Here is a 26,696-nt window from a genome sequence, read left to right as displayed (position 1 = left end):
AAGCAGTTCGCTGTCTGTCTCTTCGCCCGCTCCGTTCGTCACTGTTCGGCTTCCCTTTCGCCACCTGCATCTTTTATCTCTCTGTCATACGTACACTTGCTCCATGTCTGTACTTAAAAATGTAAATATAAATGCAGTTTTATTCCCAGAGGAATACAAAAAAATAGATGTTGCCGGAGATCAGCTGTGAAGGTATTTTACTATGTAGGGACGGTGACTGGATGGCTGTTTTCCCTTGGCCCTTTAGAAGCCTTAGGTGCTTGTAAACAGTTTATTTTTCTTGCTATTGTGCGACTGCTTATTTATGGAGCGGTTCGCTGCAATGTACTATCTAGGCCCTTGTCTTGGTCTTGGGCTGGAGTTTTAGATGCAGGAGGTTTCCAAGCCTGAGGGGCGCAATTATATATTTAATTATATATTTAAGCTTCAGTTTAGTCTCTCGTTACAGAGAGGGAAAAAATAGCATTCTGGAACATTTCAACCATGGGATTTCCACGTGAGGGAGTCACCTTATTTGGAAAGAGCATTTGAGGACACTCTTAAAAAAAATATTTACATTTTTAAATTGCTGGCTGCAAAACGAACGTTCATTCTCCCTTACTTATTGGAACAGTTTTCTTTCACATTTGTGAGGAGATGTGTGCATGCGTATGGGTTTAAAACTGTGATGCTTAATTATAGTGATACCAATTTGCAGTAACCAGACTGTGACACCACATCCCTTCGGGGTCCTTCTAAATGTGGTGTAAGATGAAAGTGTCAGGCAGGCCGTCTGTGTATTATAAATAGGGTACTTCATCCATGATAAGCGATTATTATCTTTCTTTCCCAAGTGTAAAAGACCTATATAATTCAAGAAGGTGCAAGTGATTTAGGCCTCCTGAGTAAGAATCCAATGAGTCCTGAAGGGGACCCTACCTGTGTCGTCTTATTGTTAAACTTGAAATATTCAATTTATTAGGTTGGAATGTATTTTTGGAAATCAGAGCTGGGTAAAATAATGTTGGAAGCTGTTAGACCTCCAGCACAATTTAGGGCCTCATAGTAACTGTTGTACACGAAGCCTTCATTCATATTAAAAAACGAAGAAACTGTTATCGAAATTTGCTGCCTTTTGCTACTTACTATTAGCTGGATGACTCTCTGTCTCTCAATTTCCTTATCTGTAAAATGGGCAAAAAATATCTGACCACTGTAGTAGGTATAAATCAAGATGTATGACAGTTTTTTAAGCTCTTATGAGCAGAGGTGCTATATAAACCCCCCAAATTATTATTATTAACATTATTATTGGTAGTAATGGAACACAGTAAAACCTCAGGATAATGCTATAAATGACTGGATTTTTTAAATTCAGTCATTTAAAATGTGGGGCTGAATTACTGAGATGTTAGTGAAATGACCTGGTTGATGCTGCAGTGGAGATGGATGCCAACTGCCAATCACATTATAGTCAAATTCTATTATGGTGGCGATTCACTCTATCTACAGTTTATTTAGCACTTATTATGTGCCAGGCACTGTTCTATATGCTTCACATGTGTTAATTTACTTAATCCTCATTACAATCCTATGAAGAGTCTTAACTGACTGTCCTCTAATTTTGAGAAAATAGATGAATGCTTTTCCTTTGCCCTGTGATTCTTCTTTTGTATTTATGTTACACCTTTGTTTTGGCTTTGTTCTTTTGGCTCTCTTATATATATATTTAGAAAGCAACTGCCAAAGGCTTATTCTAGCTTAACATATGATAATATAACTGTATGCATTTTATAATGTACATCTTTTTTCCACATATAAAAACCTTGATGTCTTGATTCCCCCTCGCCCCAGTTTGAAAGGTAAAGTGACACTTGAATTTTAGGATTAACACTGACTAAAATAAAATTTTAAATTATTTTCTAATAGAATGGCCATCAGTCCAGGAAGTGATGCAGCTTTCTCCAGTCAGAAATCAATGCTTTCAGAGAGTCCTCGATCAAAGAAATTTCCACTAACTGAAGAGGAGATATTTTATATGAATTGTAGAGCTGCCTACTTAACTGTTTTCAAAAGCAGCTTAGATAACATTATTTCTAAAGATCAACTTTGCTTAGGTAATTTTTTTTAACTTAAGTAGCTTGCCTTATTTGTTGAAAGTTAATAGATCAGAAAGACTGCAATTAGAATTACATTGTTGAATCATTCCAATTTCTTAGTTAAGCTTGAGCAGTGGAACTACCTTATGCTATTGTGCCATTTTATATAGCTACATAGTCTAAGAGGTTCAAAATAAAACTTTCAGTGTTCAAATAGACTAGATTAGTATTTTTAAAGCTTCCATCAATTACTTGCTTAAAATTATTTTTAAAATTCTTATCTTGGTACTTTAAGATTCATAAATTCTTATGTTGGTACTTTAAGATTTATAATGATAGAATTAAAACACTTCTGGCAACTGAATTACTAGTCTGAATTTGACCTACACTGGGGAAAATGTAAAGGGAATATATATATATATATATATATATATATATATATATATATGGTTGAATGATTATAAAAGAGTAGTATTAGAAAATAAGTGAAACTTTAAAAGAAAATTAAGAATTCTGGGTTTTGTCCTGTTCTTTAGGGGTGAGGGCTCGAGAGAGTTGATCTTTTTTTGCTTCTTTCCATTATATTTTTTTATTTTATTTTTTATTGAGGTAGAGTTGAATTACAATGTTGTGTTTATTACTGCTGTACAGCTAAGTGACTCAGTTATATATGTACATTCTTTTTCATATTCTTTTCCATTATGGTTTATCACAGGATATTGAATATAGTTCCCTGCCCTATACAGTAGGACCTTGTTGTCTATCTATTCTATATATACCAGTTTGCAACTGCTAATCTCAAACTCCCAATCCAACCCTCTCCCACCCTCCTCCCCCTTAGCAAGCACCAGTCTATTCTCTATGTCTGTGATTCTGTTTCTGTTTCATAAGTAGGTTCATTTGTATCATATTTTAGATTCATATAATGATATATAAGTGATATAATATATTTGTCTTTCTCATTTAGTATGATAATCTCTAGTTGCATCCATGTTGCTGCAAATGGCATTATTTTGTTCTTTTTATGGTTGAGTAGTATTCCATTGTTTATATGTACCACATCTTCTTTATCCATTCATCTTTCGATGAACATTTAGGTTGTTTCATATCTTGGCTGCTGTGAATAGTGCTGCTATGAACATAGGCGTGCATGTATCTTTTTGAATTATAGTTTTTGTCTAGATATATGCCCAGAAGTGGGATTACTGGATCACATGGTAATTCTATTTTTAGTTTTCTTTTTTTTTTTTTTTTTTGGCTGTACGTGGGCCTCTCACTGTTGTGGCCTCTCCCGTTGCAGAGCACAGGCTCCGGACGCACAGGCTCAGTGGCCATGGCTCACTCGCCCAGCCGCTCCGCGGCATGTGGGATCTTCCCGGACCGGGGCACGAACCCGGGTCCCCTGCATCGGCAGGCGGACTCTCAACCACTGCACCACCAGGGAAGCCCAGTTTTCTTTTTTTAAAATAAATTTATTTATTTTATTTATTTATTTTTGTCTGCGTTGCGTCTTTGTTGCTGCACACAGGCTTTGTCTTGTTGCAGTGAGTGGGAGCTACTCTTCGTTGCACTGTGCGTGCATCTCATTGCAGTGGCTTCTCTTGTTGCGGAGTATGGGCTCTAGGTGCGCAGGCTTCAGTAGTTGTGGCACGTGGGCTCAGTAGTTGTGGCTTGCAGGCTCTAGAGCACAGGCCCAGTAGTTAGGCGCACGGGCTTAGTTGCTCTGTGGCATGTGGGATCTTCCTGGACCAGGGCTTGAACCCATGTTTCGTGCATTGGCAGGTTGATTCTTAACCACTGCACCACCAGGGAAGCCCTATTTTTAGTTCTCTGAGGAACCTCCATACTGTTTTCCACAGTGGCTGCACAAACTTTACACTGCCACCAACAGTGTAGGAGGGTTCCCTTTTCTCCACACCCTCTCCAACATTTATTATTTCTTTAATGATGGCCATTCTGACCAGCCTGAGGTGGTACCTCATTGTAGTTTTGATTTGAAGTTCTCTAATAATTAGTGATGTGAAGCATCTTTTCATGTGCCTATTGGCCATTTGTATTTCTTCTTTGTAGAAATGTCTCTTTAGGTCTTCTTCCCATTTCTCAATTGGGTGGTTTGTTTTGTTTTGTTTTGTTTTGCGGTACGCGGGCCTCTCACTGTTGTGGCCTCTCCCGTTGCGGAGCACAGGCTCTGGACGCGCAGGCTCAGCAGCCATGGCTCACGGGCCCAGCCGATCAGTGGCATGTGGGATCTTCCTGGACTGGGTCACGAACCTGTGTCCCCTGCATCGGCAGGCGGACTCTCAACCACTGCGCCACCAGGGAAGCCTGGGTGGTTTGTTTTTTCGTTGTTGAGTTGTATGAGCTGTTTGTATATTTTGGAAATTAAGCCCTTGTCAGTCGCATCATTTGCAAATATTTTCTCCTATTCTGTGAGTTGTCTTTTCATTTTGTTTGTGGTTTCCTTTGCTGTGCAAAAGCTTGTAAATTTGATTAGGTCCCATTTGTTTATTTTTGTTTTTATTTCTATTGCCTTGGGAGACTGACCTAAGGAAACATTGGTACAATTTATGTCAGAGAATGTTTTGCCTGTGTTCTCTTCTAGGAGTTTTATGGAGTCATGTCTTATGTTTAAGTCTTTAAGCCATTTTGAGTTTATTTTTGTGTATGGTGAGAGGGTGTGTTAACTTCATTGATTTACATGCAGCTGTCCAACTTTCCCAACACCACTTGCTGAAGAGACTATCTTTTTCCTATTGTGTATTCTTGCCTCCTTTGCCAAAGATTCATTGACCATAGGTGTGTGGGTTTATTTTTGGGCTCTCCATTCTGTTCCATTGGTCCATATGTCTGTTTCTGTACCAGTACCACACTGTTTTGATTACTGTAGCTTTGTATTCTGTCTGAGGTCTGGGATGGCTATGTCTCCTGCTTTGTTTTTTTTCTTCAGCATTGCTTTGGCAATTCTGGGTCTTTTATGGTTCCATATGAATTTTAGGATTATTTTTTCTAGTTCTGTGGAAAAGGTCATGGGAATTTGATAGGGATCACATTAAATCTGTAGATTGCTTTGGGTAGTATAGCCATTTTAACAATGTTAATTCTTGCAATCTGAGAGCATGGGATATCTTCCATTTCTTTGAATCATCTTCAATTTCCTTCATTAATGCTTTATACTTATCACATATAAATCTTTCACCTCCTTGGTGAGGTTTATTCCTAATATTTTATTTTTTGAGTTGTGATTTTAAAAGGTATTGTTTTTTACATTCCCTTTCTGATATTTCATTGTTGGTGTAAAGAAATGCAACCAGTTTCTGTATGTTAAACTTGTATCCTGCTATCTTGCTGAATTTGTTTATCAGTTCTAGTAGTTTTTGTGTGGAGTCTTTAGGGTGTTCTATCTATAGTGTCATATCATCTGCGTATAATGACAATTTTACCTCTTCCCTTCCAACTTGGATACCTTTTGTTTCTTTTTCTTGTCTGATTGCTGTGGCTAGGACTCCCAATACTATGTTGAGAGAAATTGTGAGAGTGGGCATCCTTGTCTTGTTCCAGATTTTAGCAGAAAGCCTTTTAATTTTTCACCATTGAGTATTATATTGGCTGTGGGTTTGTCATATATAGCTTTTACTATTTTGAGATATGTTCCCTCTATACCCACTTTGGTAAGAGTTTTTATCATGAATGGATGTTGGATTTTGTCAAGTGCTTTTTTTGCATCTATTGAGATGATGATGTGGTTTTTGAGTTTTCTTTTGTTTATGTGGTGTATCATAAACAAAATTGATTGATTTGCATATGTTGAGCCATCCTTGTGAACTTGGGATGAATCCCACTTGGTTGTGGTGTATGATCTTTTTTATGCATTGTTGGATTTGGTTTGCTAATATTTTGTTGAGAATTTTTGCATCTATATTCATCAAAGGTATTGGCCTGCAATTTTCTTATTTCGTGGTGTCTTTGTCTGGTTTTGGTATCAGGGTGATGGTGGCTTCATTGAATGACCTTGGGAGTGTTCCCTCCTCTTCAACGTTTTGAAAGAGTTTGAGAAGGATCAGTATAAGTTCTTCTTTGTATGTTTGGTAGAATTTGCCTGTGAAACCATCTGGTCCTGGACTTTTGTTGGTAGGGAGTTTTTAAATTACAGATTCTATTTCAGTTCTAGTGATCCATCTGTTCAAATTATCTATTTCTTCTTGATTTAATTTTGGTGGGCTGTATGTTTCTAGAAACTTGTCCATTTCTTCTAGGTTGTCAAATTTGTTGGCATATGATTTTTCATACTATTCCCGTGTGGTATTTTTGTTTTTCTGTGGCATCAGTTCTTATGTCTCCTTTTTCATTTCTTACTTTGTTTATTTGTGTTCTCTCTTCTTGGTGAGCCTGGCCAGAGGTTTGTCAGTCTTGTTTATCCTTTCAAAAACCAGCTTTTGGTTTTATCGACTTTTTCTATTGTTTTTTTTTTAAGCTCTGTTTTATTTATTTCCTGTCTGATCTTTCTTCCTTCCTTCCTTCTGCTGACTTTAGGTTTTGTTTGTTCTTTTTCTAATCCTTTTAAGTGGTAGTTTAGGTTGTTTATTTGAGATTTTTCTTTTTTTTTGAGGAAGGCCTGTATCGCTATGAACTTTACTCTAATAACTGCTTTTTCTGCATCCCATAGATTTTGTATGGTTGTGTTTTCCATTATATTTTAAACCTTCTGGTGCAAATATCCCCCAAACCAGTGAATTTGGTCCTTACTAGGTGTGTCAAATGACTTAGAGGTCTTTAGTCTTAAGAAAGTGGGAAACAACAATACCAGATAATACTATACTCATGTCGGTTTCATCAAGGCTAATAACTTTATGAGTAGAAAAACTGAGTTTTTTTGCCAACTTTAGAAGCAGTTTCCTGAAATAAAAAATCTGACATATTCTTGCAACAGGGTCTTGGATTTGTATGCAATAAGATATCTATTTGAGGAAACCCATTTTGGGAAATATAAAAATTGAAAAGATTAAAATTTATATTTTATTATAAACTATAATTTTAGTTTTTTCTCTCTATTCTTTTGGATATTGGTTGAGATCATGAATCTACTAAGTGTAAAAGTTTAACATGTTTTCTGCTACTATGGCATTTAGTTTAAATCAATGAGTATGTATTACTAAGGTGTTATCAGTCGTATAGAATTATCTGGGAAGACAATAATGCAGTGTTCATCTCTTCAACTTTTGATTTTATGGTGGAGTATTCTTTGTAAAATTGTAATGATTGATTTCAGTTAATCTAGATTTTAAAAAACTGGTTGTGTGAACCAGTGATTCTCTTTCTTAAACTTTTATGCCTTTCATCTATAACCTTCTGCCACTTATGCACATACATGTGCTTTGACATTCCATTTTGAAATAGGATAAAGCAGTACTTTAGCTTATTTGGAAATGGAAAGTCAAAGAGAACTTTAGAGTTCCTTTTTTTCCCAGCTTACAAATAATACAGGTATTATAAACTCATGTCAAAGCTTAAAGTAAACCCTGGCAGAAGATCAGTATTTTGGTGTAAACCTTTAAACATCTACAATTACATTGTGTTTTCACTGTTATTGGACTTAATAATGGGCTCCAACTAATTCTAAAACTAAAGATTAAAGTTTGGTTAGTATTGTACCTATTTCTTAGATACGGGAATGTTTAGTTAATACCATGTTTTGGGGAAAATAATTTTATTCTGAGAAAGTTGTTCTTTTAGACAACAGTAATTTAAAAAATAGTTTAAAAAATTTTGTTATTGAAGATAGCAACAAGCATTTGAGCTGCCACTTGTGGGAAAGAGTTACATATCTGTTTTTCCAGAGCTGGACAGAAAATACCATTTTTTTCACATGGACTTTTGACTTTAAATCACAACTTCATTTAGGTCCTACTTGTATTCCCAGATTTTAAAGGGAGGAGGCTGACTGGGGATGGAATCCTAAAACACATATGCCCTTTTTGTGATTATCTTGATAGATGAATTAAGGAATTGTCCACTTATACACTAGGCAGAGTACTTATCTTTTATTCCTGGGCAACATGGTAATTAGGGCTTTTGTTTACTTCCAAAATAAACGTGTGGAAATTTAAGAAGCCATGTTATCTCCACTGTTACAAATTTCCACAAAGGCTTTCTAGGTGAATGGAAGATGGCAATTGCTATAGCTGTAACTTTTGGTAACTCTGAGAGTCACCTCTAGTTGATGATCTTGTTTCTGTTTCTTTGCCAAAGTTTATGTTATCTAGGTACAATGCACTGGCATAATGTGGAAGATGGGAACATTCATCTTAGTCAGTTAACTTCTAATATGTTATTAACCATAAATCTTGACCACCAGTAGCAACTTTACACTTAAGGTGTGGACTTACTATTTAGATTATAAAACTTCTTAGGAACCAAGAAGCTTATATCTTTAAAAATAAAAAATCACCTCATATTATTCTTGTGTACAATGAATGTTCAATATAATGGACTCACAAATGTCTGCATTTTATTGCCTTGATCTGGTTTCTATTTCCTTGAGGATATTTCTTTAGTTAAATTGTTTTTTATATATTATTCCTTATTACATTAAATTGTAGAGTATCTAGATTATCAGTTTTTAATGGTGATTGACAATGCATAGATCTTGTGAAATCTCACCTAAGATAGTTGGAAATATCCAACATAAAGTTTTATAATAGAAGTTTGTAGTATAATTCAGGACAGTTACACCTTTTAAAATTCTGTTAATTTTGTCTGTGGTGCTTAGGAAACTTACTATTGCATCATTTTAGATAGTGTTAAGATATTAAAGCCTTAATATGAAGAGATTAGTCTATTTGCAAATTACCAAGTTACTCCTATTCAACTGTACAGAATATCTACAATTGTTTAAAACCATTATATTTTAGTGTGATATGACCTGCAAATATACAAAGCCTTTCTCACATTGTAATTCTTTGCTTCTCATAGTTATAAGGGCATAGCTTTTAAAATAGGAATGTCTTATAAATAACTGGTTATAGGACTATTTTTAAATGTTCTGGTTAAAAATGAAAAGTAATTTGAGCATTGCATCTCTATAATAGAGTTCTCTCAAAGTTTGTTGACATTCTTGATTTTTAGCAGGGCTGTAACTGCAAGTAGGATACATTTTGTGCATGTATTTGACATTTGGGACATGATTCATGTTCTTGAAACTAATAGCTGGCAGTGATGAACATTTTAAATATCATGACTTGTTGTCAGTGATATTCTCAAACTAATGATTTACTCATTTCATTAAGATATTTGTTGAGCCAGAAAAAGTAATAATTTATGCTTTTTTTTATTCCTATGTCCTCAAAACAATTAAGTGAATGGTTGTTATTAGATCTTTTTTTTTCTCCAGGCACTCTTATGAAGTAACTCAGATATTGTCAGTTAATTAAACTATGTAAGTTGAGAACCAACTATCAGAATAGGAAAAATCTATTTAATTCTGGCATTTTAATATATTTGAGAATCTTTAGCTGGTAACATATATGTATATTGTCATTTTTGAAAGTTAGGCATACATTGATAGCACTAGATTATCAACATCAAAGGTAATGTATTGGTATGTGTGTACTTTCGTATAATATTGTAGTACATAATGATTTTTTTAAAAATGCACTTAAATACCAATTCCAAATGTTACTGTAACAAATAATACTTGTTTTATTGGGCAGCTCTTCAGCATGCAGGAAGAAATCCATCCCAAAAGACCATTAATAAGTATTGGACTCCTCAAACTGCCAAACTGAATTTTGATGATTTTTGTTTAATTTTAAGAAAGGAAAAACCTACTTCAAAAGCAGAATTGCTAAAATCATTTAAGCAATTAGATGTAAATGATGATGGCTCTATTTTACACACTGATCTTTATAAACTTCTAACAAAGGTAAGATCTGTGAAACAGTTTTGTAATATGCATGTTTTGCAGAACAACTTGGAATCGAGCTTTGGCTACCAAAGTCCACATCAGAAATAACTATTTCACTGGCAGGTGAAATGAATCACATATATGTTGTTTGTAAAGTACTTAAGGATCCTTCTGGATGAAAGGTGCTTTATAAATAAAAGATAAAGTATAAAATTGAGCCTGTGTTGTAATCCTCTTGTGCTCCTTTGCAATTCTTTCCTGCCAGAACTCTTTGTAAATCAGTGATAGGTTCATATGTGATAAGTAAAAGAGAACTAAAGTATAAATGAGATTCAGAAACCATTCTGTTTCTTGGTACAGCATGAGAAAGTATTGTTACTCTGAATTTAATAGTAGTTATTACTGAATCTATGATATATATTGTTGAAATTTAGTAAACTGAAATTCAGCACACTTTTATACAATTTAATTGTGAAAATTGTGAAATTTTATTTCATATAATAGGTTCATTTTTGCTTGACATAATACTCATTCTGAGATTTTTAATGAAATCATATATTCAAATTTACTTGTAGAAAAGATTAAAATTAATTTCCACTCTCCCCGTGCATAACAAAGTGATAGACATGTTGCTTTAAAATAAATCTTTTTTTTCCAGAGAGGTGAGAAGATGACTCGAGAAGAGGTAAATGCCATAATAAATTTGGCTGACGTAAATGCTGATGGCAAATTTGACTACATCAAGGTACATAAGCTCATACTGATGTAAATTTGTTTACTGTATAGAAGTATTTTTAAACGCACACATCTTTTAAATATTGACAATGATATATTTATATATTAAGTACTAATTGTACTTGAAATTTAATCTCTCCAGTCCCACAATTGTAATCTGAATGACTACCTGAAAAATAATGTAACCAAGTTAAAATACATGCATGTGCTCACACACACACACACACACACACACACACACACACTCCTCTTTGAATATGCCTCTTCTGGAGTGGAAGAATCATAAAAATTATTTAGAACAAACGCAAGTCTACACATGTCTTGTAAAAAAATAATAATAAATCACCTTTCTTTGTGTAACATTTTATTTTCACTCAGGGTATGGCCTCCTTATTGAATCATGGCTGCATTTCACTAGGTCACTTGAGGGTGGTCAGTCTGATTCAAGAAAATAAAATGAGTAACCTAGTTCAATAGGAAATATATTTCATCTATCAGTCTATCCCTTGCCTACTAATGTGCATTTTCTTTCTCCTCCCAAATGTATGATTGAATGTTTTACCCACTGGAGTACTTGTTTCCTATAGTTTTGTAAATTATATATGACAACCAATGAACAATGTCTCAAAACTACGCTAGAAAAATTGGAGGTTGACAGTAAACTGAGGCGTCAACAGTTTGGAAGCCACATGGAAGGGTCCCCTGAAAGGGACCCATCACCAGTACCAAAACCATCACCCAACATCATAAGAAAAACTGATCAGGAATCATTCTCAAATAAAGGTATTTACTTTTCTTGTTCAAGAATTAAGGATCATATTCAGATAAATTTTTCTTTCCATCTTAGCTTATCAGTGATAAAACAAACTTTTGTTAGCTACTGTTTCTAGACTCACTTAGCTATAAAAATCTATTGAAGTAAAATTTTATTATGGAACTTGACTTGGCTTTGCTCATTATATTTTATTAAAAGTAAAATTTCAGGCTAAAAGATGACAGATTGAAATAAAGAATCTTATTAGTAGATCAGAAATTAGGAGCCATTAAAGTCTGATAAATATAAAACTTTTGAGTTTATTTCAATAGGAAGAACAAAGAGAATGAAATTAATACATAGTCCTTTCATACTACACTGTGTTCAGAAACAGACTTCTTATTGACAGCTTTTCATAATGTGAGACTGAATAACTATTACTTGTTACAGGAGACACCAGGAGTTCTTTACTGACAACAACTAGAGAGTTCAGAACATCTGTTTCTTTCACAATTACCATGGGCGCTAGTAGTAAGCAAAACTCAAAGTTAACTGAGCCAAACTCAATAAAGGTATAGTATTTTAAGTGAATAGGTATGACTTTTTCTGAAAACAAATTTGACATTAAGTTTATTAATAACTTTTTGGTGTTTACAGAGAACAAGTAAAGTTTATGAAGTAATTCTTTGAGGTTTTCTGTGGATTGTAGCATTTCTACCTATAAGACAGTTTTAATAAATTTAAAGTGAAAATGATGGATAAGAATATTATTAAATGGTCTTCAGTTTAAAAATGATGACTCTTCAGTTTTTGAACTTGATGAATAGATTATGCAATTATGTACTTTGCCAAGCAATTTTTTGGTTTTGTTTAACAAATACTTTTCATAGGTGTTTCTTATAAATAAATCATTCATTCAATATCAGTTCCTTTGAGAGAAAGACAACAAAGTCACTTTGCTAAGTCAATATTTGTAGAGTGTTAATATTGATCTTCCTTTGTTTTCCCTTTCTAGACTCAACCTTTACTAGTTTTCTTTCAACAGAAAATAATAGCTACAGACATATAAAACATCAACTGGAAACTGCTAGGATACATTAAAAATGTGTACCTAGGGGGAAAAATGGTTATGACCACATACTATAACTGCTGTTAGAAAACGGAACTGATTTTTCTCAAGAGCTACATTTTTGTTTCAAATAACAACTCTGTATTTGATATTGAACTCTGAAGTCCCTTATATCTTTAAATTGCTAGACAGTGACATTTGTTCTATATTAAAATTTTAAAACATTATCTCCAAGGAATTTTGTTCAGACTGTTTAGGAATCTATACACCCTAAGCAATTTGGTGTGCATGTCCAACATGTTCACACACAATATTTAGTGTTCCAACAATATTATTTTCCACCAGTGGAAACTTTCTGTATTTTGCAACTAAATTAAATGCTAACTAATAAAATCAACTTAAATAATTGTTGCTTACCCGATTCAAAAGTGTAAATAAATATAATTTTATAAAATATAAATAAATATTAATATGGGTTATATTAAAGCCATAATAAAACTTTTTCTCTGTTTCATGCTCTTATTAATTGGGTACATACCAGTACAGTTCAATTTAGTTCAGCTCAACAAATATTCATTAAAAAGGTAACATATGCGAGCTATTTTGCTTAGTGTAATGGGCCCTGAATTAAAAAAATAAAAATTTTCATTTCATTATTAACAATATACCAAGTTAGTATAGCATTTCATTTATTCAACAAATATTTATTTATTTATTTAGGCCGCACCAAGCAGTGTGGCTTGTGGGATCTTAGTTCCCCGACCAGGAATTGAACTCGGGCCCTCAGCAGTGAAAACGTGAAGTCCTAACCACTGGACCACCAGGGAATTCCCACACCAACACATATTTATTGAATGACTACTTTGTGCAAAGCACTGTTCTAAGGTGCTGATTAAAACCTTTGAATAGACAGACCTGTGTTTAACTTTTAGCTTTATCACTTAATAACTGTGTGACCTTTGGTAAGTTAGTCAGCAGCCCCTCTGAGTTTTAGTTTCCTTATCTATAAATTGGGAATAATTATATTTAGTGTGTTTTTGAAAGATTTAAATCATCTAACATATATAAATAATTTAGCACAATGCCAGGGACATAGTTTTACTTTAATAAATAATATTGTTATTAATATTATTATGGAACTAAGAAATTACTGTAGATCTTTATGTGGGAATAACATGATGAAAGTATAGTTTAAGAAAAGTTATTATACTGTTGTATATTGTATATGGAGACTTCAAATTAGGGAGACTATAGAGAGGCTGATAGAGTTATTCAGATATAAAGTAAGTACAGCTAGGCCAAGGGTAGTACCTGAACATAGTAAGGAAGGGACAACTCTAATAGACAACACCAAAATTAATCTGTAGGCCATAGTGATTGTATAACAAAAGACTAAAGTTTTGCATCTAAGACATCAAGAGCAAGGAAAGGTACTGATGATAATTAGGAATTAGGTAAAAGATAGTAGGAGAATTTAATGATTAAAAGAAGATGGTGTACTGTCAACTCGTAAATTCTGTGACTTTCATATAAAATTTAACGTCTTTTAGAAATACTTCATAGCTTTCGTATTACTTACCTTTTTATGTCCTTTTTCTGATCTTGATATTGCCCACTGTTTGTACTCGCTGATATTTCTTAGATGAGCTGAAATGATTTTTTTTAAAAATCTGTGATCCTTTTGCTATTCAGCAGGGTTCAGTTCTTTGTTTGCATTTTACCTTGAAGTTATTTTTTAAAATTTCTTAAATTTTATATATTTCTTAAGTTTCACAACAACTCTAAGAAGTATTTGGTTAGGAATACAATTATTGTATAATTTGTTTTAATTGAGATTGATAGAATAAGTTATTAAAAGAATTATTAAATTAATTTTCTTCAAATACTTTATATCTATTTTAAACAAGTTTGGGTACCTCAGTTTCATGTGGAGTGGAGAAGTATGGAATTGGGACAGAAAAGAAAGGTCTTTTCAGAAATTAGAAAATTATTGTAATGGGGTACACATAAGCCAGATTTTAAATCATAAATCTATACAAATGGTAAAAGACCTGAATTATGAGAGGAAAGTACGACCTTCACAGGGATTATACATGTGTTACTTTCTGTATACCATATGTAGGTACTGTATTACTATTCTTTTTTTAATCCTGAATTTTCTCTATTTACTTAGGTTTCATAATGTACAAGGAGTGTCAGAAATTTTTCTTTGAGAGAAATATAGCTTCAGTTGCCAGTCATGACTAAAATTAGAGAAAGCCATGAGTTGTAAGCTCCAGAGATGCAATACTATATCCAGATTCCTAGTTAGAGTATGTCTACATATATTTTACATATATATGTGTTGTGTAACATATATATAATACAACATATGTGTTGTATGTGAATATGTTGTGTAACATGTAGGTTATATATGTCTATATATGTAAAACAATACAAATATAAACATTTTAGACTTGAGATGGTTGTCTAACTTAATTTTTGTGAAGGCTCCAAATAGTAATTTTCTTATAAAATCTCTCATTTTCAAAATGTTGATCAATTCAAATTGTCAATTAGGTGAGCAATCTATATCAAATTTTCCCCTTATAAATCATCTATTTAACCTCCTGTTTTTAAGTATGTACAGTTTTTAAGTATGTACAGTTTATAATTCTTTAATAACAAAAAGTTCAATAGCAGTCTGTTTACCTACTTAACAAAAAGTAAATAGCCTTCTAATAGCGTGACATACGGTATCTTTATAGAAAACAACGTGATGATGATGATGATAATGATGACATAGAAGTTCCTCCTTTGACTAAGTCTATGGCAGATCTACTGCTTAATAATTCTACCTCACCTTAATAATACAGAATTGTGTGTCAAACAAATCATGTTCTCTACAGTGTTCCAAGAAAAATGTAACTTTACTGATATATTTAAGTTTTGAGAGCTAGAATTTTCAAATTTACTATTTTTAATTTATGCTTTTAAGCATTTCCTTATGCATTGTGAATGAAAATAAATAATATTTGTATATGACAAATGAATTAACAGTTTTTTCCTTTTATATGAATTTACTTGAATTGGTAGAATATAGCACCACCTTATGCCCTATATAAGAATTACAAGCTACTATTTTATTTCTGCTTTATATTGTCAAAAATTATATCATACATGGAATTTCTTACTCTATCATTCTAAGAATTTTTTAAAAACTCAACCTTCTTCCATTTTTCTCATAATACTCAAACTGTCAACTTAATCTATAATCCTTTCAAGTTGATTTATTTGAATGAGCCAGCCAATTTGTCAGTACTTTTTTCCTTTTAATTCATAACATTTTAGTCTAGGTCCTAGAGAAAAAGCTCTGTGTGATTGAAAGTCTATTTGTTTTAAAGTAAATTTGGGGTTGAATAAGCATTGTGTGTTTAATAACTCTGACAGATCTTAAGAATTTGAATTCTTCCTTTCAAACAAGAGAGCTACAAATTCTCCTAGTGGTGTTATTTAATATTCAAAGTAAACTGATTATCACATTGAAGTTTGGTTGATATATATAATATATAGGTTTTCTTCTATTTAATAATAGCTGTTTTCTTACCATTTTCCAGCCTTATTAACCATGTGTTGTATTCAGAGTGATTGTCTTTCAAAGAAACTTGTAAATTCCCTTCTACCTGTACCTTTTCTAAAATTGGAACTTAGGAAAGACGTCTAATAAAAATACTTAATTCGCTCCCCAGCTAAATTTTATAAAGCATCTCCTATCATCCAGAGATACCATAAGCACATGGAGAAACTCTTCCATTTTTGAGTTTCCCAAATGCCACAAGTACTTTTCACTATGTGTACCAGGCAAAGTGCATTGTTTTTTAGTTTCATTTAAACATTTTTTAACCGGAGAGTAGGAGGCTGCTATACCCATGGTTCCAATACAAATTTAAGAAATTTTTTAGATACTAAAATCTACATTTTTTTAGTAAGAAAACCAAATAATTATGTTTATCTTAACACTTCAGTATATGTATAATTCTGAATGATAATGAGTTATCATACTTATGATAATTTTATAAACATGAAGTTTTAAAAATATTAGCTTTAGAAAAATCATGGCAGATATTTAAATGTGGGGAAAAAAAGAATTTTGAATATAGCTGGTAGTTTGGAGAGAAAGTAAGGATACTTAGGTTCAGGTCTGGTTCTGCAATCAACGAGGATTGTGAATTAAGCATATCACTTTATTTTTCAGAGTTTCATCAGTCAAAAGAGAAGTCTGACTGAATTGCTTTTTAGACTTCTACCTTTAATATTCTGTAATTCTAAACTAGTATCCTTTACCATTCCAGTTGGGTAAATGTAAAAAATATATTCATAAGTTATATTAGATTAAATTCCACGCGTGCTGCAACTAAGGAGCCTGCCTGCTGCAACTGAGACCTGGTGCAACCAAATAAATAAATAAATAATTATTTTTAAAAAATTGATTGAAAGGAAAACAGTTTAAGTGTTTTCCGTTTGATGTCAGAATCTTAGTTCAAACTGTCTCAAAATTCCATATGATTGTATCTTTCCTTTCTTATCTGTGGCAGTCATCATCGTCCAAGGTCATGTTGATTATGTTCAGGACAATTGGCTTTGAAATAATGTCAGCATCTGTTGTTAGTCAATAGTACATTCCCATCCAAGAGATTTACAGGGAGGCTAAATGAAAGTCTGTACATACTCTTACTCATCATTAACAGTTGAACTTTTGACTCAAGCCCAACTTTGAACCTCATTGTGTTATAAAAATTTTGAATTTAGTACCTTGAGTATATTTTCTTTTAGAAACATGATTTAATGGTAAAGCTTTGATCCAGAAGTCTTAGACTCTACACCTAATATTTCTACAAACTCCTTGTATAACTCTGAACCCATATAATCTATGGGTATCTCAATTTGTCTGTTTATTAAAATGACTAATTTATATCTACCCCATATTGTCTTATAGGGATGTTGTTGAAATATCATGTATAATGACTTGTTTCTGTCATGGGCAGTATACTTGTGAAGATGAATTCCAATAATTTAAGGTCACATTTTAATTTCTCAGAATTAAAAGTACACATATTTTTTTTTTGCGGTACGTGGGCCTCTCACTATTGTGGCCTCTCCCGTTGCGGAGCGCAGGGTCCGGACGCGCTCAGCGGGCATGGCTTACGGGCCCAGCTGCTCCGCGGCATGTGGGATCTTCCCGGACCGGGGCACGAACCCGTGTCCCCTGCATCAGCAGGCGGACTCCCAACCACTGCGCCACCAGGGAAGCCCAATACACATATCTTTTATACCCCAAAGGTGTGACAGTGCATGTGACTAATGACTGACTAAAAGCTTGAGTAATAGTTTAGCAATAATGATAATTTCTTAAAATTCGGTTTAAGAAGAAATCTCTAAAGAAAAGATGAATATAACAATGGAAAACTTACATAATTGAAAAATAACCAAAACTAAAATTAAAGGAAATAGAGAAAATACCTGCAACAAAGTTTACAAAGGTGATTAATATTTAAAATAATCAAAATAACTTATTAAAATATGTAAGAAAAATACCAAGTCCACAATAGATCTATGACAATAAGGGATAAATAGGCAGTTCACACAGAAGGAGACAAAATTATAAACACATGGGGAAATGTTCAACCTTGCTAGTAATTAGGGAAATTAATGCAAAAATCATTACAATACCATTTTAATTTATTATATTTTATTACATTAATATAAATTATTGTAAAAAATCATTAACAATACCATATACAAAAATATATGGAATACTATAATGAATATTTTATGTACTCACACCTAGCTTAAGAAAGTATCCCAAACCACTAACCAATTTTTTAATGGTAACACTACTGACCAAGTTATGGTAATAACAAATTATCAAATTATCACAACTGTAAAGTTGCATCGCTTTTATAAAGCAGTATGAACATATGTCATTAGCCTTAAAAATACACATACTTTTTAAAAAGTTTGTTTATTTTTATTTTATTTATTTTTGGCTGCGTTGGGTCTTCATTGCTGCACACGGACTTCCTCTAGTTGTGGTGAGTGGGGGCTACTTTTCCCTTGGGTGCACAGGCCTCTCATTGCGCTGGTCTCTCCTGTTGCAGAGCACAGGCTCTAGGCATGTGGGCCTCAGTAGTTGTGGCACATGGGCTCAGCAGCTGTGGCTCGTGGGCTCCAGAGCGCAGGCTCAGTAGTTGTGGCACATGGGCTTAGTTGCTCCACGGCATGTGGGATCTTCCCGGACCAGGGCTTGAACCTGTGTCCCCTGCATTGGCAGGCGGATTCCCAACTACTGCACCACCAGGGAAGTCCCCACATACTTCTTGCTTAGAAATTCTTCTAAAGGATATTCATCAGAAGAAAAGCATTTAGACAAAATAGTATTCATTTTAGCATTATCTATACTGATAACCTACATGTCCAACACTTTAGAAATAGTTAAGTAAGTAATGGTATACAAACTCAATGGGTAATAAAAGAACCAGTTAAATTGAAAATTTGAATATTGCTTAGCAAAATTTTTTTTATCATGCTAAAATACACATAACATTAAATTTACCATTTTAACCATTTTAAAATGTATGAGTCTGTGGCCTTAAATACATTTGTGTTGTTTTAAGACCACTACCACCATCCATGTCCAGAACTTTTTCATCATCTCCACTTGAAACTGTACCCATTAAACAATAACTCCTCATTTCCTCCTGCCCTCAGCTCCTGGCAAATGCCGTTGTACTTTCTGTCTCTGAATTTAACGATCCTAGCTACCTCATATCAGTGAAAGCATACAATATTTGTCCTTTTGCTTTTGTTTTGGCATACTTCACTTAGCATATGTCCTCAAGGTTCATCCATGTGTAGCATGTGTCAGAATTTCATTCCTTTTTAAAGCTGAATGATATCCCATTGTAGGTATATACCATATTTTGTTTATCCATTCATTTGTCAATGGACATTTTATATATTTGAGTCTTTGCTTTCAGTTCTTTTGGGTATGTACCCAGAAGTAGAATTGCTAGATCATATGGTAATTCTATGTTTAATTTTTGGGGAGGAACTGTCAAACCTTTTCCACAGTGGCTTCTTCACTTTACATTCCTATGAGCAATGCACAAGTGTTCCAATTTCTCCACGTCCTTGTCAGCACTTGTTATTATCTGTTTTTTTTTTTAATAGCCATCCTAGGGGGTATGAGGTGGTAACTCATTGTGGTTCTGATTTGCATTTCTCTAATGATAATGCTGAGCATCTTTTCATATGCTTATTGGCCATCTGTGTATCTTCTTCGGAGAAATATCTGTTCAAGCCCTATGGCCATTTTTTAGTTGGTTTCTTTTTTTTGCTTTCTTGTTGAGTTGTAGGAGTTTTTAGTATAATCTGGATAATACTCCATTTCAGATATATGATTTGCAGATATTTTCTCCCACTATGTGGGTTGCCTTTTCACTGTGTTGATAGTGTCCTTTGATGCACAAAGGGTTTTTAATTTTTTTTTTTTTTTTTTTTTTTTTTTGCGCTACGCGGGCCTTTCACTGTTGTGGCCTCTCCTGTTGCAGCGCACAGGCTCTGGACGCGCAGGCTCAGCGGCCATGGCTCATGGGCCTAGCCGCTCTGCGGCATGTGGGATCTTCCTGGACCGGGGCACGAACCCGCGTCCCCTGCATCGGCAGGCAGACTCTCAATGACTGTGCCACCAGGGAAGCCCGGGTTTTTTAATTTTGATGAATTCAGTTTATCTATATATTTTTGTTGTTGCCTATGCTTTTGGAGTGTCATATCCAAGAAATCATTGCCAAATCTAATGTCATGAAGCTTTCGCCCTATGTTTTCTTCTCAGAGTTTTGTAATTTTAGTACTTACATTTAAGTCTTAGATCCATTTTGTGTTAATTTTAGTTTATGGTATAAGGTAAGGGTTCAAAGTGATTATTTTGCACAGGGATATCCAGTTTTCACAGCCCCGTTTGTTGAAATTTGAATTGCCTTGGCACCCTTGTTGAAAATCATTTGACCATATTTATGAGAGTTTACTTCTGGTTTATCTTTTCTGTTCCGTTGGTCTATATGTTTGTCTTTATGCCAGTATCACACTGTGTTGATTAATGTAGCTTTGTAGTAAAATCAGGAAATGTTAGTTCTTCAACTTTGTTCCTTTTCAATAGCACAATGTTTCAGATATAACATTAAATGAAAAAGTCAGGACATAAAATAATATTAATTAGAATGTAAAAAAATAGGTTTTTATATAAAGTCAGTATTAGGAATGATTACATAAGAATCAAACTAGGGTGGTAGAACTATGGGGACTTCTTTTCCTTATTTTTAAATTTCTAATTTTAAATGTATTTTGGTACCAGTAAAATAATATAAAATATAAATGTAATTATAATTTACATAGTAGAAAAATGGTGTGTAAGTATATGTTAAGATAGTTTAGCCTTTAAAAATGTGAGTAAGATATCAATATCAATGTAAATAATGTTTGTTCTTGACTCTTCAGTGCCATAGTAAATCCTTCTAAAATGGATTAATAATATTTTTTAAAAAAATATTTATTTATTTGGTTGTGCCAGGTCTTAGTTGCAGCAGGTGGGCTCCTTTTAGTTGCAGCTCACTGACTCCTTAGTTGTGGCACGTGGGCTCCTTAGTTGTGGCACATGAACTCTTAGTTGCAGCATGCATGTGGGATCCAGTTCCCTGGCCAGGGATCGAACCCAGGCGCCCTGCATTGGGAAAGTGGAGTCTTAATTACTGTGCCACCAGGGAAGTCCCAGGATTAATAATATTTTTGATATTATTGTTACATAGCTAATGCATGCCTTTTCAGTTGTTATCTTAATATTATTAAAGCCTTGAGCTTATTATTTAAATATACTAACAGATAATTTTTCAAAATCATCCTTTATATAGTCACTTCAAAACCTCATTAATATTCTATTTTTGGAAGCCATTAGGAGTGGAACAGAAATATGTCTTATAGGTAGGCAAGCCTACTAATGATAAAGTGGAAAGCATATTTTTGCTCACATCTATGGTAATGGAACAATTTCTCATATCTTCAACAAAGAATCCTTTACTTTCTGCAGAAAGTACCATCTTCAAGTAAAACCTGTTATGAAGTTCTAGTTATGAGATCACATGTAAGCATGTTGGTTTGGAACTAGGAGAAGGAATTTGAGACCAAGAGATAGTAGAGCTAATTTTATAGAGAGGTCTTTCTCAAAACTGGTATTTATCAGCATTTTGCTATAGCTGGGAAATGAATTCAGTCTTTTAGTTACCTAGACTTGAAACAATTATTCTGGTTTATTATACTTTATCTTTTAAATATAAAGTCCTTTCACTTTTTCTTTCAACATGTCAGTTTTAACAATCCTTACTTCTTCATTCTTAGTATGCTCTAAGCACTAATCTCACCCTGATTATTGCAGCAGCATGTTCATTTATTACTTTGTTTCAGTACTTTTCCAGCTCTCATGACCTGTATTTTTCGTATTTCTCCTCTCCATTATATCTTTTCCTAACTTTTTGTTATCTAAATGCTGCCTCTTAATGATGTTGCAAATTCCTGGAGGGCACTGGCTCTAGTTGACATTTCTTTTATATGTTCCCTAGGTTTTTTCTCATTGCTCTGCATGCTGGAAACTTGTAATAAATATTGTTTGAAAAAAGTTTTCCTTCATTTCAGGAGTGGCAATGTGTACAATCAAAAGGTTGCTTTTTCTTAGAAGAAGATGGTGAAATCATTAGTCATCAATATAGGATGCAAATAGCTCAGAGATCCCTGGTTTATCTAACAATTAAGCCATTAAACCTGAGTCAAGCTGAAGGCAAGTTTAAATTTTCTGTATTTTTTAAAAAATATCAATGTATGCCCACTTTGAAAATACTTATGTAAGTATTTGATGGTTCTAATTAGTGAAGAAAATGATCTGCCTAAGAAACATGTGGTTACATATTGCAATACACTTAAAGAAAGTCGTTTGTACATTGACTGTGTTGTCATATTATGCAAAGAAAGTAAATTGTTTTGGACATGTTTAAAGTATTTTTCTTTTAATTTATTTAAAAATGAGAACAAAATGTTACCTGGTTTCCTTTTGACATAGAATTAACTTTTTATCTGCTAATAAGTCCTTAGCTTTTTCCATTTATCAATTTTTTAAATTAATATGCATGAGACAACTTCTATAGGAGCATAATTTGGGACAAATATGAACTGCAGGTATTTTTGAATACCTTCAAAGTGCCATGTCATATGACTTAGACAATCCTTATTAATAATTTTCATATCCATGGTAATATTCTTTTTCTATACATCAATGCTAGATAAAAATTAATAATTTCCTAGTGTCTACAGTGGTTATTACATAATTTTTAATTAGTTTAAAATGGCTATATGGGTGCTTTCTCTAGATATCCTTTTAATGTTATTGTTCTAAGTATCAATCTTTATTTTTCTTTTATTATGTTTACATATAAACATCTACTTACTAGAGGATTCTTCCCCACTTACATTACTTTTCCCTCCTAAAGTAGAGATTCTGAAAGTTTTCATTGTATATATTGTAGGACATTTACAACATTTGGTAAATGATACTTTTAATTTTTTTATTTTAATTTTTTTATAAATTTATTTATTTATTTTTGGCTGCATTGGGTCTTTGTTGCTGCACGCGGGCTTTCTCTAGTTGTGGCGAGTGGGAGCTACTCTTCGTTGAGGTGCGTGGGCTTCTCATTGCGGTGGCTTCTCTTGTTGCCAAGCACAGGCTCTAGGTGTGTGGCGAGCAGGAGCTACTCTTCATTGAGGTGCGTGGGCTTCTCTTGTTGCTGAGCACGGGCTCTAGGTGTGCGGACTTCAGTAGATATGGCACACGGGCTCAGTAGTTGTGGCTCATGGGCTCTAGAGCACAGACTCAGTAGTTGTGGCACCCAGGCTTAATCGCTCTGCTGCATGTGGGATCTTCCCGGACCAGAGCTCGAACCCATGTCCCCTGCATTGGCAGGTGGATTCTTAACCACTGCGCCACCAGGGAAGCCCTGGTAATTGATACTTCTAAATGACAATTACAATAGTCATTTTTCAGATAAAAGTATCAAGATAGGTCTGCAAATTCAATGTAGTTGTTTATTCTCTGTATTCTTATGAAGAAGATTTTTTTTTCATTTATTTGTCAAATATTTATTGAAGACCTTATAAACCAAGTATCATTTTAGGTGCTTAAGATACAGATACATCAGAGTACAAAAAATACAAAATCCCTGCCCTTATGAACTTACATTCTAGTGGAGGAAATAAACAATAAATAATAAACATAATAAATAGTAGGGGATTCCCTGGTGGCGCAGTGGTTGAGAGTCTGCCTGCTGATGCAGGGGACACGGGTTTGTGCCCCGGTCCAGGAAGATCCCACATGCCGCGGAGCGGCTGGGCGCGTGAGCCATGGCCGCTGAGCCTGTGTGTCCGGAGCCTGTGCTCTGCAACGGGAGAGGCCACAACAGTGAGAGGCCCGCCTACTGCAAAAAAACAAAACAAACAAACAAAAAAAAACCCATAATAAATAGTAAATGACATGGTGTGTTAGAAAGTGATAAGTGCTATGGGAAAAACGTAGAGGAAAAGGGGCATTGTGAATACGAGGGAATATGAGTTGCCATTGAAAGGGCATATTAGTGTATGCTTCATTAGAGGTTGACATTTGAGCAGACTTTGAAAGAGGTGTATTAATTATCAACTGCTGTGTAACAAACTACCCCAAAACTCAGTGGCTTAAAACAATTAAACGTTTGTTTGCTTATGAGCAGTTCTTTTGGTCTGAGCTGGGCTTGGCTTTTCTCTATAGGGCTTACTCATGCATCTTTGGTCAGCTGCAGGTTAGCTGGTGGCTGGCTTTAACTGATCTTGGCTGGGCCCTTTCCTTTGTATGGGTTTCAGCTGAGACAACTTGATTCAGCCTTTTATGGTCTCTTACCCTCTAGTAAGTTAGCCTGGACTTGTTCTTGTGGTATAACGGACTCTAAGAGAGAAAGCAGAAGCACCATAGGCCTGGGCTCAGAACCAGCACATTACTTCTGTTACATTCTGTTGTGCACAGCAAGTCAAAAGGCAAGTACAGATTTACAAGGTGGAGAAATAGATTTGATATCTTGATGGAAGAGCTACAAAGTCACATTGCAAGGGGTTGTGGATACAGAGAGGGATGGCCATTTTTGCTGTCTTCCACAGGAGGCAAGGGAGTAAGTTTTGTGGATGTAGGGCTGGTGGAAGGGGATGGGTGAAGAGTGGAGGAAGTGACAGGTAGAGGGAATCCTGTTCAGAGGCTCTGAGGTGAGAGTGTGCTTGGTGTTAGAAGAACAAGGTGGCTAGACTTGGTATATTGAAGTAAGTAAGGAGAGAGTGTAGGGGCTGAAGACAGGGAGAAACAAGGACAAAAATCAGGTAGAGTTTTGTTTTGTTTTTTTGCCATAATGAGAACTTGGACTTTTACTCTGAGAGAAAAGAGGAACCCTTAGGAGGCTGCCATCAAGATTTTCTCTTCATCTTTGATTTTCAGTAGTTTGAATACGTGTCTTGGTGTTTTGGGTTTTTTTGTTGTTGTTGATGCTGTTTTTGACTTTTGGGGAGGTTTTTTGGTTGTTTGTTTGTTTGTGTTTATCTTTTTGGTATTTATCCTACTAACGGCTCTCTGAGTTTCTTAGATTTATGGCTTGTTGTCTCATTACTTTTAGATAATTTTCCATCTTTATCTCTTCTGCTCTCTCTTTTCTTCCACTTATACACCTGACATCTCGTTCTCCTGTGTGCCACCACCAATAAGCCAGTGCTTGCATCTCATCTCTCCTTGGAGGGGTCTGTCTTTCCTTGGATTTCAGGCTGCTTGGTTGTCCTGTGACCTCAGCTCTGACAGGTTCAAGAAATGTTATAATTTTGTATTTCATGCATTTTTTCTCTTTGTTAGGGTGGAAGCAACATTCTTCCAACTTTCAACTGCATTAGAGGATTTTTAAATAGAGATGGAACATAATCTGACATATTTTAACAAGAGCAGTCAGGTTGCTGTATTGAAAACAGATTGAAGGTACAGAAAGCAAGGGGTCCAGCTAGGACTCTATTGCAGAATTCTAAGAGGGGACTGGTGTTGCTTTGAACTGGGTTGTAGAGGGTATAAGAAGTAGAGATTCTGGATATATTTTGAAGATCAAACCATAGCATTTCCTGAGGCTTCGTTATGATACGTGAGAGAAGGGAAAAGTTAAAGATGATTCAAGGATTTGGGGTTTTAGCAACTGGAAGGAATGAGTTACTCTTAACTGAGATAGAAAAGAGTATAGATGGACAGTTTTTTTTTTCTTCAGATGTTTGGGAAAGCCAGTTTTAGACATAGAAATCCAAGTGGAAATGTCAAATAGGCAGTTGGGTATATGGGTCTAATGTTCAGAGGAAAGGTCCTAGCAGGAGATACAAATTTTGGAGTTAACAGCATATAGATGATGTCTAACATCTCTTCCTCCTATGCTCCTTTACAGGTAAGCCAGTGCTTGCATCTTCTCTCTTCTTGAAAGGGTTTGTTTGTCCTTGGATTTCAGCCTACATGGTTGCCTTGCAACCTTAGCTTTCTGATGAGTTTAAGAAAAGTTATGATTTTTAGAAAGTGTGTATATAGAGAATGTTTCTAACAATTTCATTGTGTATAGGTATATGCCTTATTGCAAATGCTATGATGTTTATAAAAATGGATGTGTATTTCTAAAAAAGAAATCCGAATGGGAAAGAAACCACTACTTTTTTAAATAGGAAAGAGTAAGTAGTGATTGCTTATTTTAAGATGTTTGGTTTTTTTTGTTTATAGGAAAACCATCCCCTTGGTTATCAGTTGATACTGCCTTGTATATTCTTAAGGAAAATGAGAGTCAAGCAAATCTACAGCTCATGTGTTTTACTGAACTACGAAATAGAGAGGTATACATATTTATTTTCTAATGTTTAGTTAAAAATATAGTATGACCTCAAGTTTGAGGAAAATAATCGTTTTTCTATATATTTTAAAACTTTTTATCTTCCCTTCCAATTAAGGTATATACAGTAATCACTATTCATATTACATATGTTTTATTAATTGTGAAGGAC

General features: G+C 34.3%; 1 protein-coding gene across 6 annotated transcripts in view; it reads left to right on the top strand.

The window, feature by feature from the left end:
- EFCAB7 (EF-hand calcium binding domain 7) overlaps positions 1-26,696 on the top strand; it is a 50,668-nt gene that overhangs the window by 308 nt on the left and 23,664 nt on the right. For 4 of the 6 annotated variants that reach the window (XM_033408998.2, XM_033408997.2, XM_033408999.2 and 1 more), the window contains exons 2-8: positions 1,909-2,096; positions 9,785-9,996; positions 10,637-10,723; positions 11,301-11,496; positions 11,918-12,039; positions 22,257-22,398; positions 26,419-26,528. In XM_033408998.2, the coding sequence (XP_033264889.2) occupies positions 1,909-2,096; positions 9,785-9,996; positions 10,637-10,723; positions 11,301-11,496; positions 11,918-12,039; positions 22,257-22,398; positions 26,419-26,528 (1,057 nt within the window). Of the gene's footprint in view, positions 1-56; positions 193-1,908; positions 2,097-9,784; positions 9,997-10,636; positions 10,724-11,300; positions 11,497-11,917; positions 12,040-22,256; positions 22,399-26,418; positions 26,529-26,696 lie in introns of those variants that run through there. The other 2 variants (XM_033409000.2, XM_033409003.2) reach the window with 2 other exon arrangements.

This window comes from Orcinus orca, chromosome 1 (assembly GCF_937001465.1).
Source record: "Orcinus orca chromosome 1, mOrcOrc1.1, whole genome shotgun sequence".
Taxonomy (NCBI): Eukaryota; Metazoa; Chordata; class Mammalia; order Artiodactyla; family Delphinidae; genus Orcinus; species Orcinus orca.
Note: the sequence above shows the minus strand (reverse complement) of the source record. Positions and strands in the feature narration are given on the sequence as shown.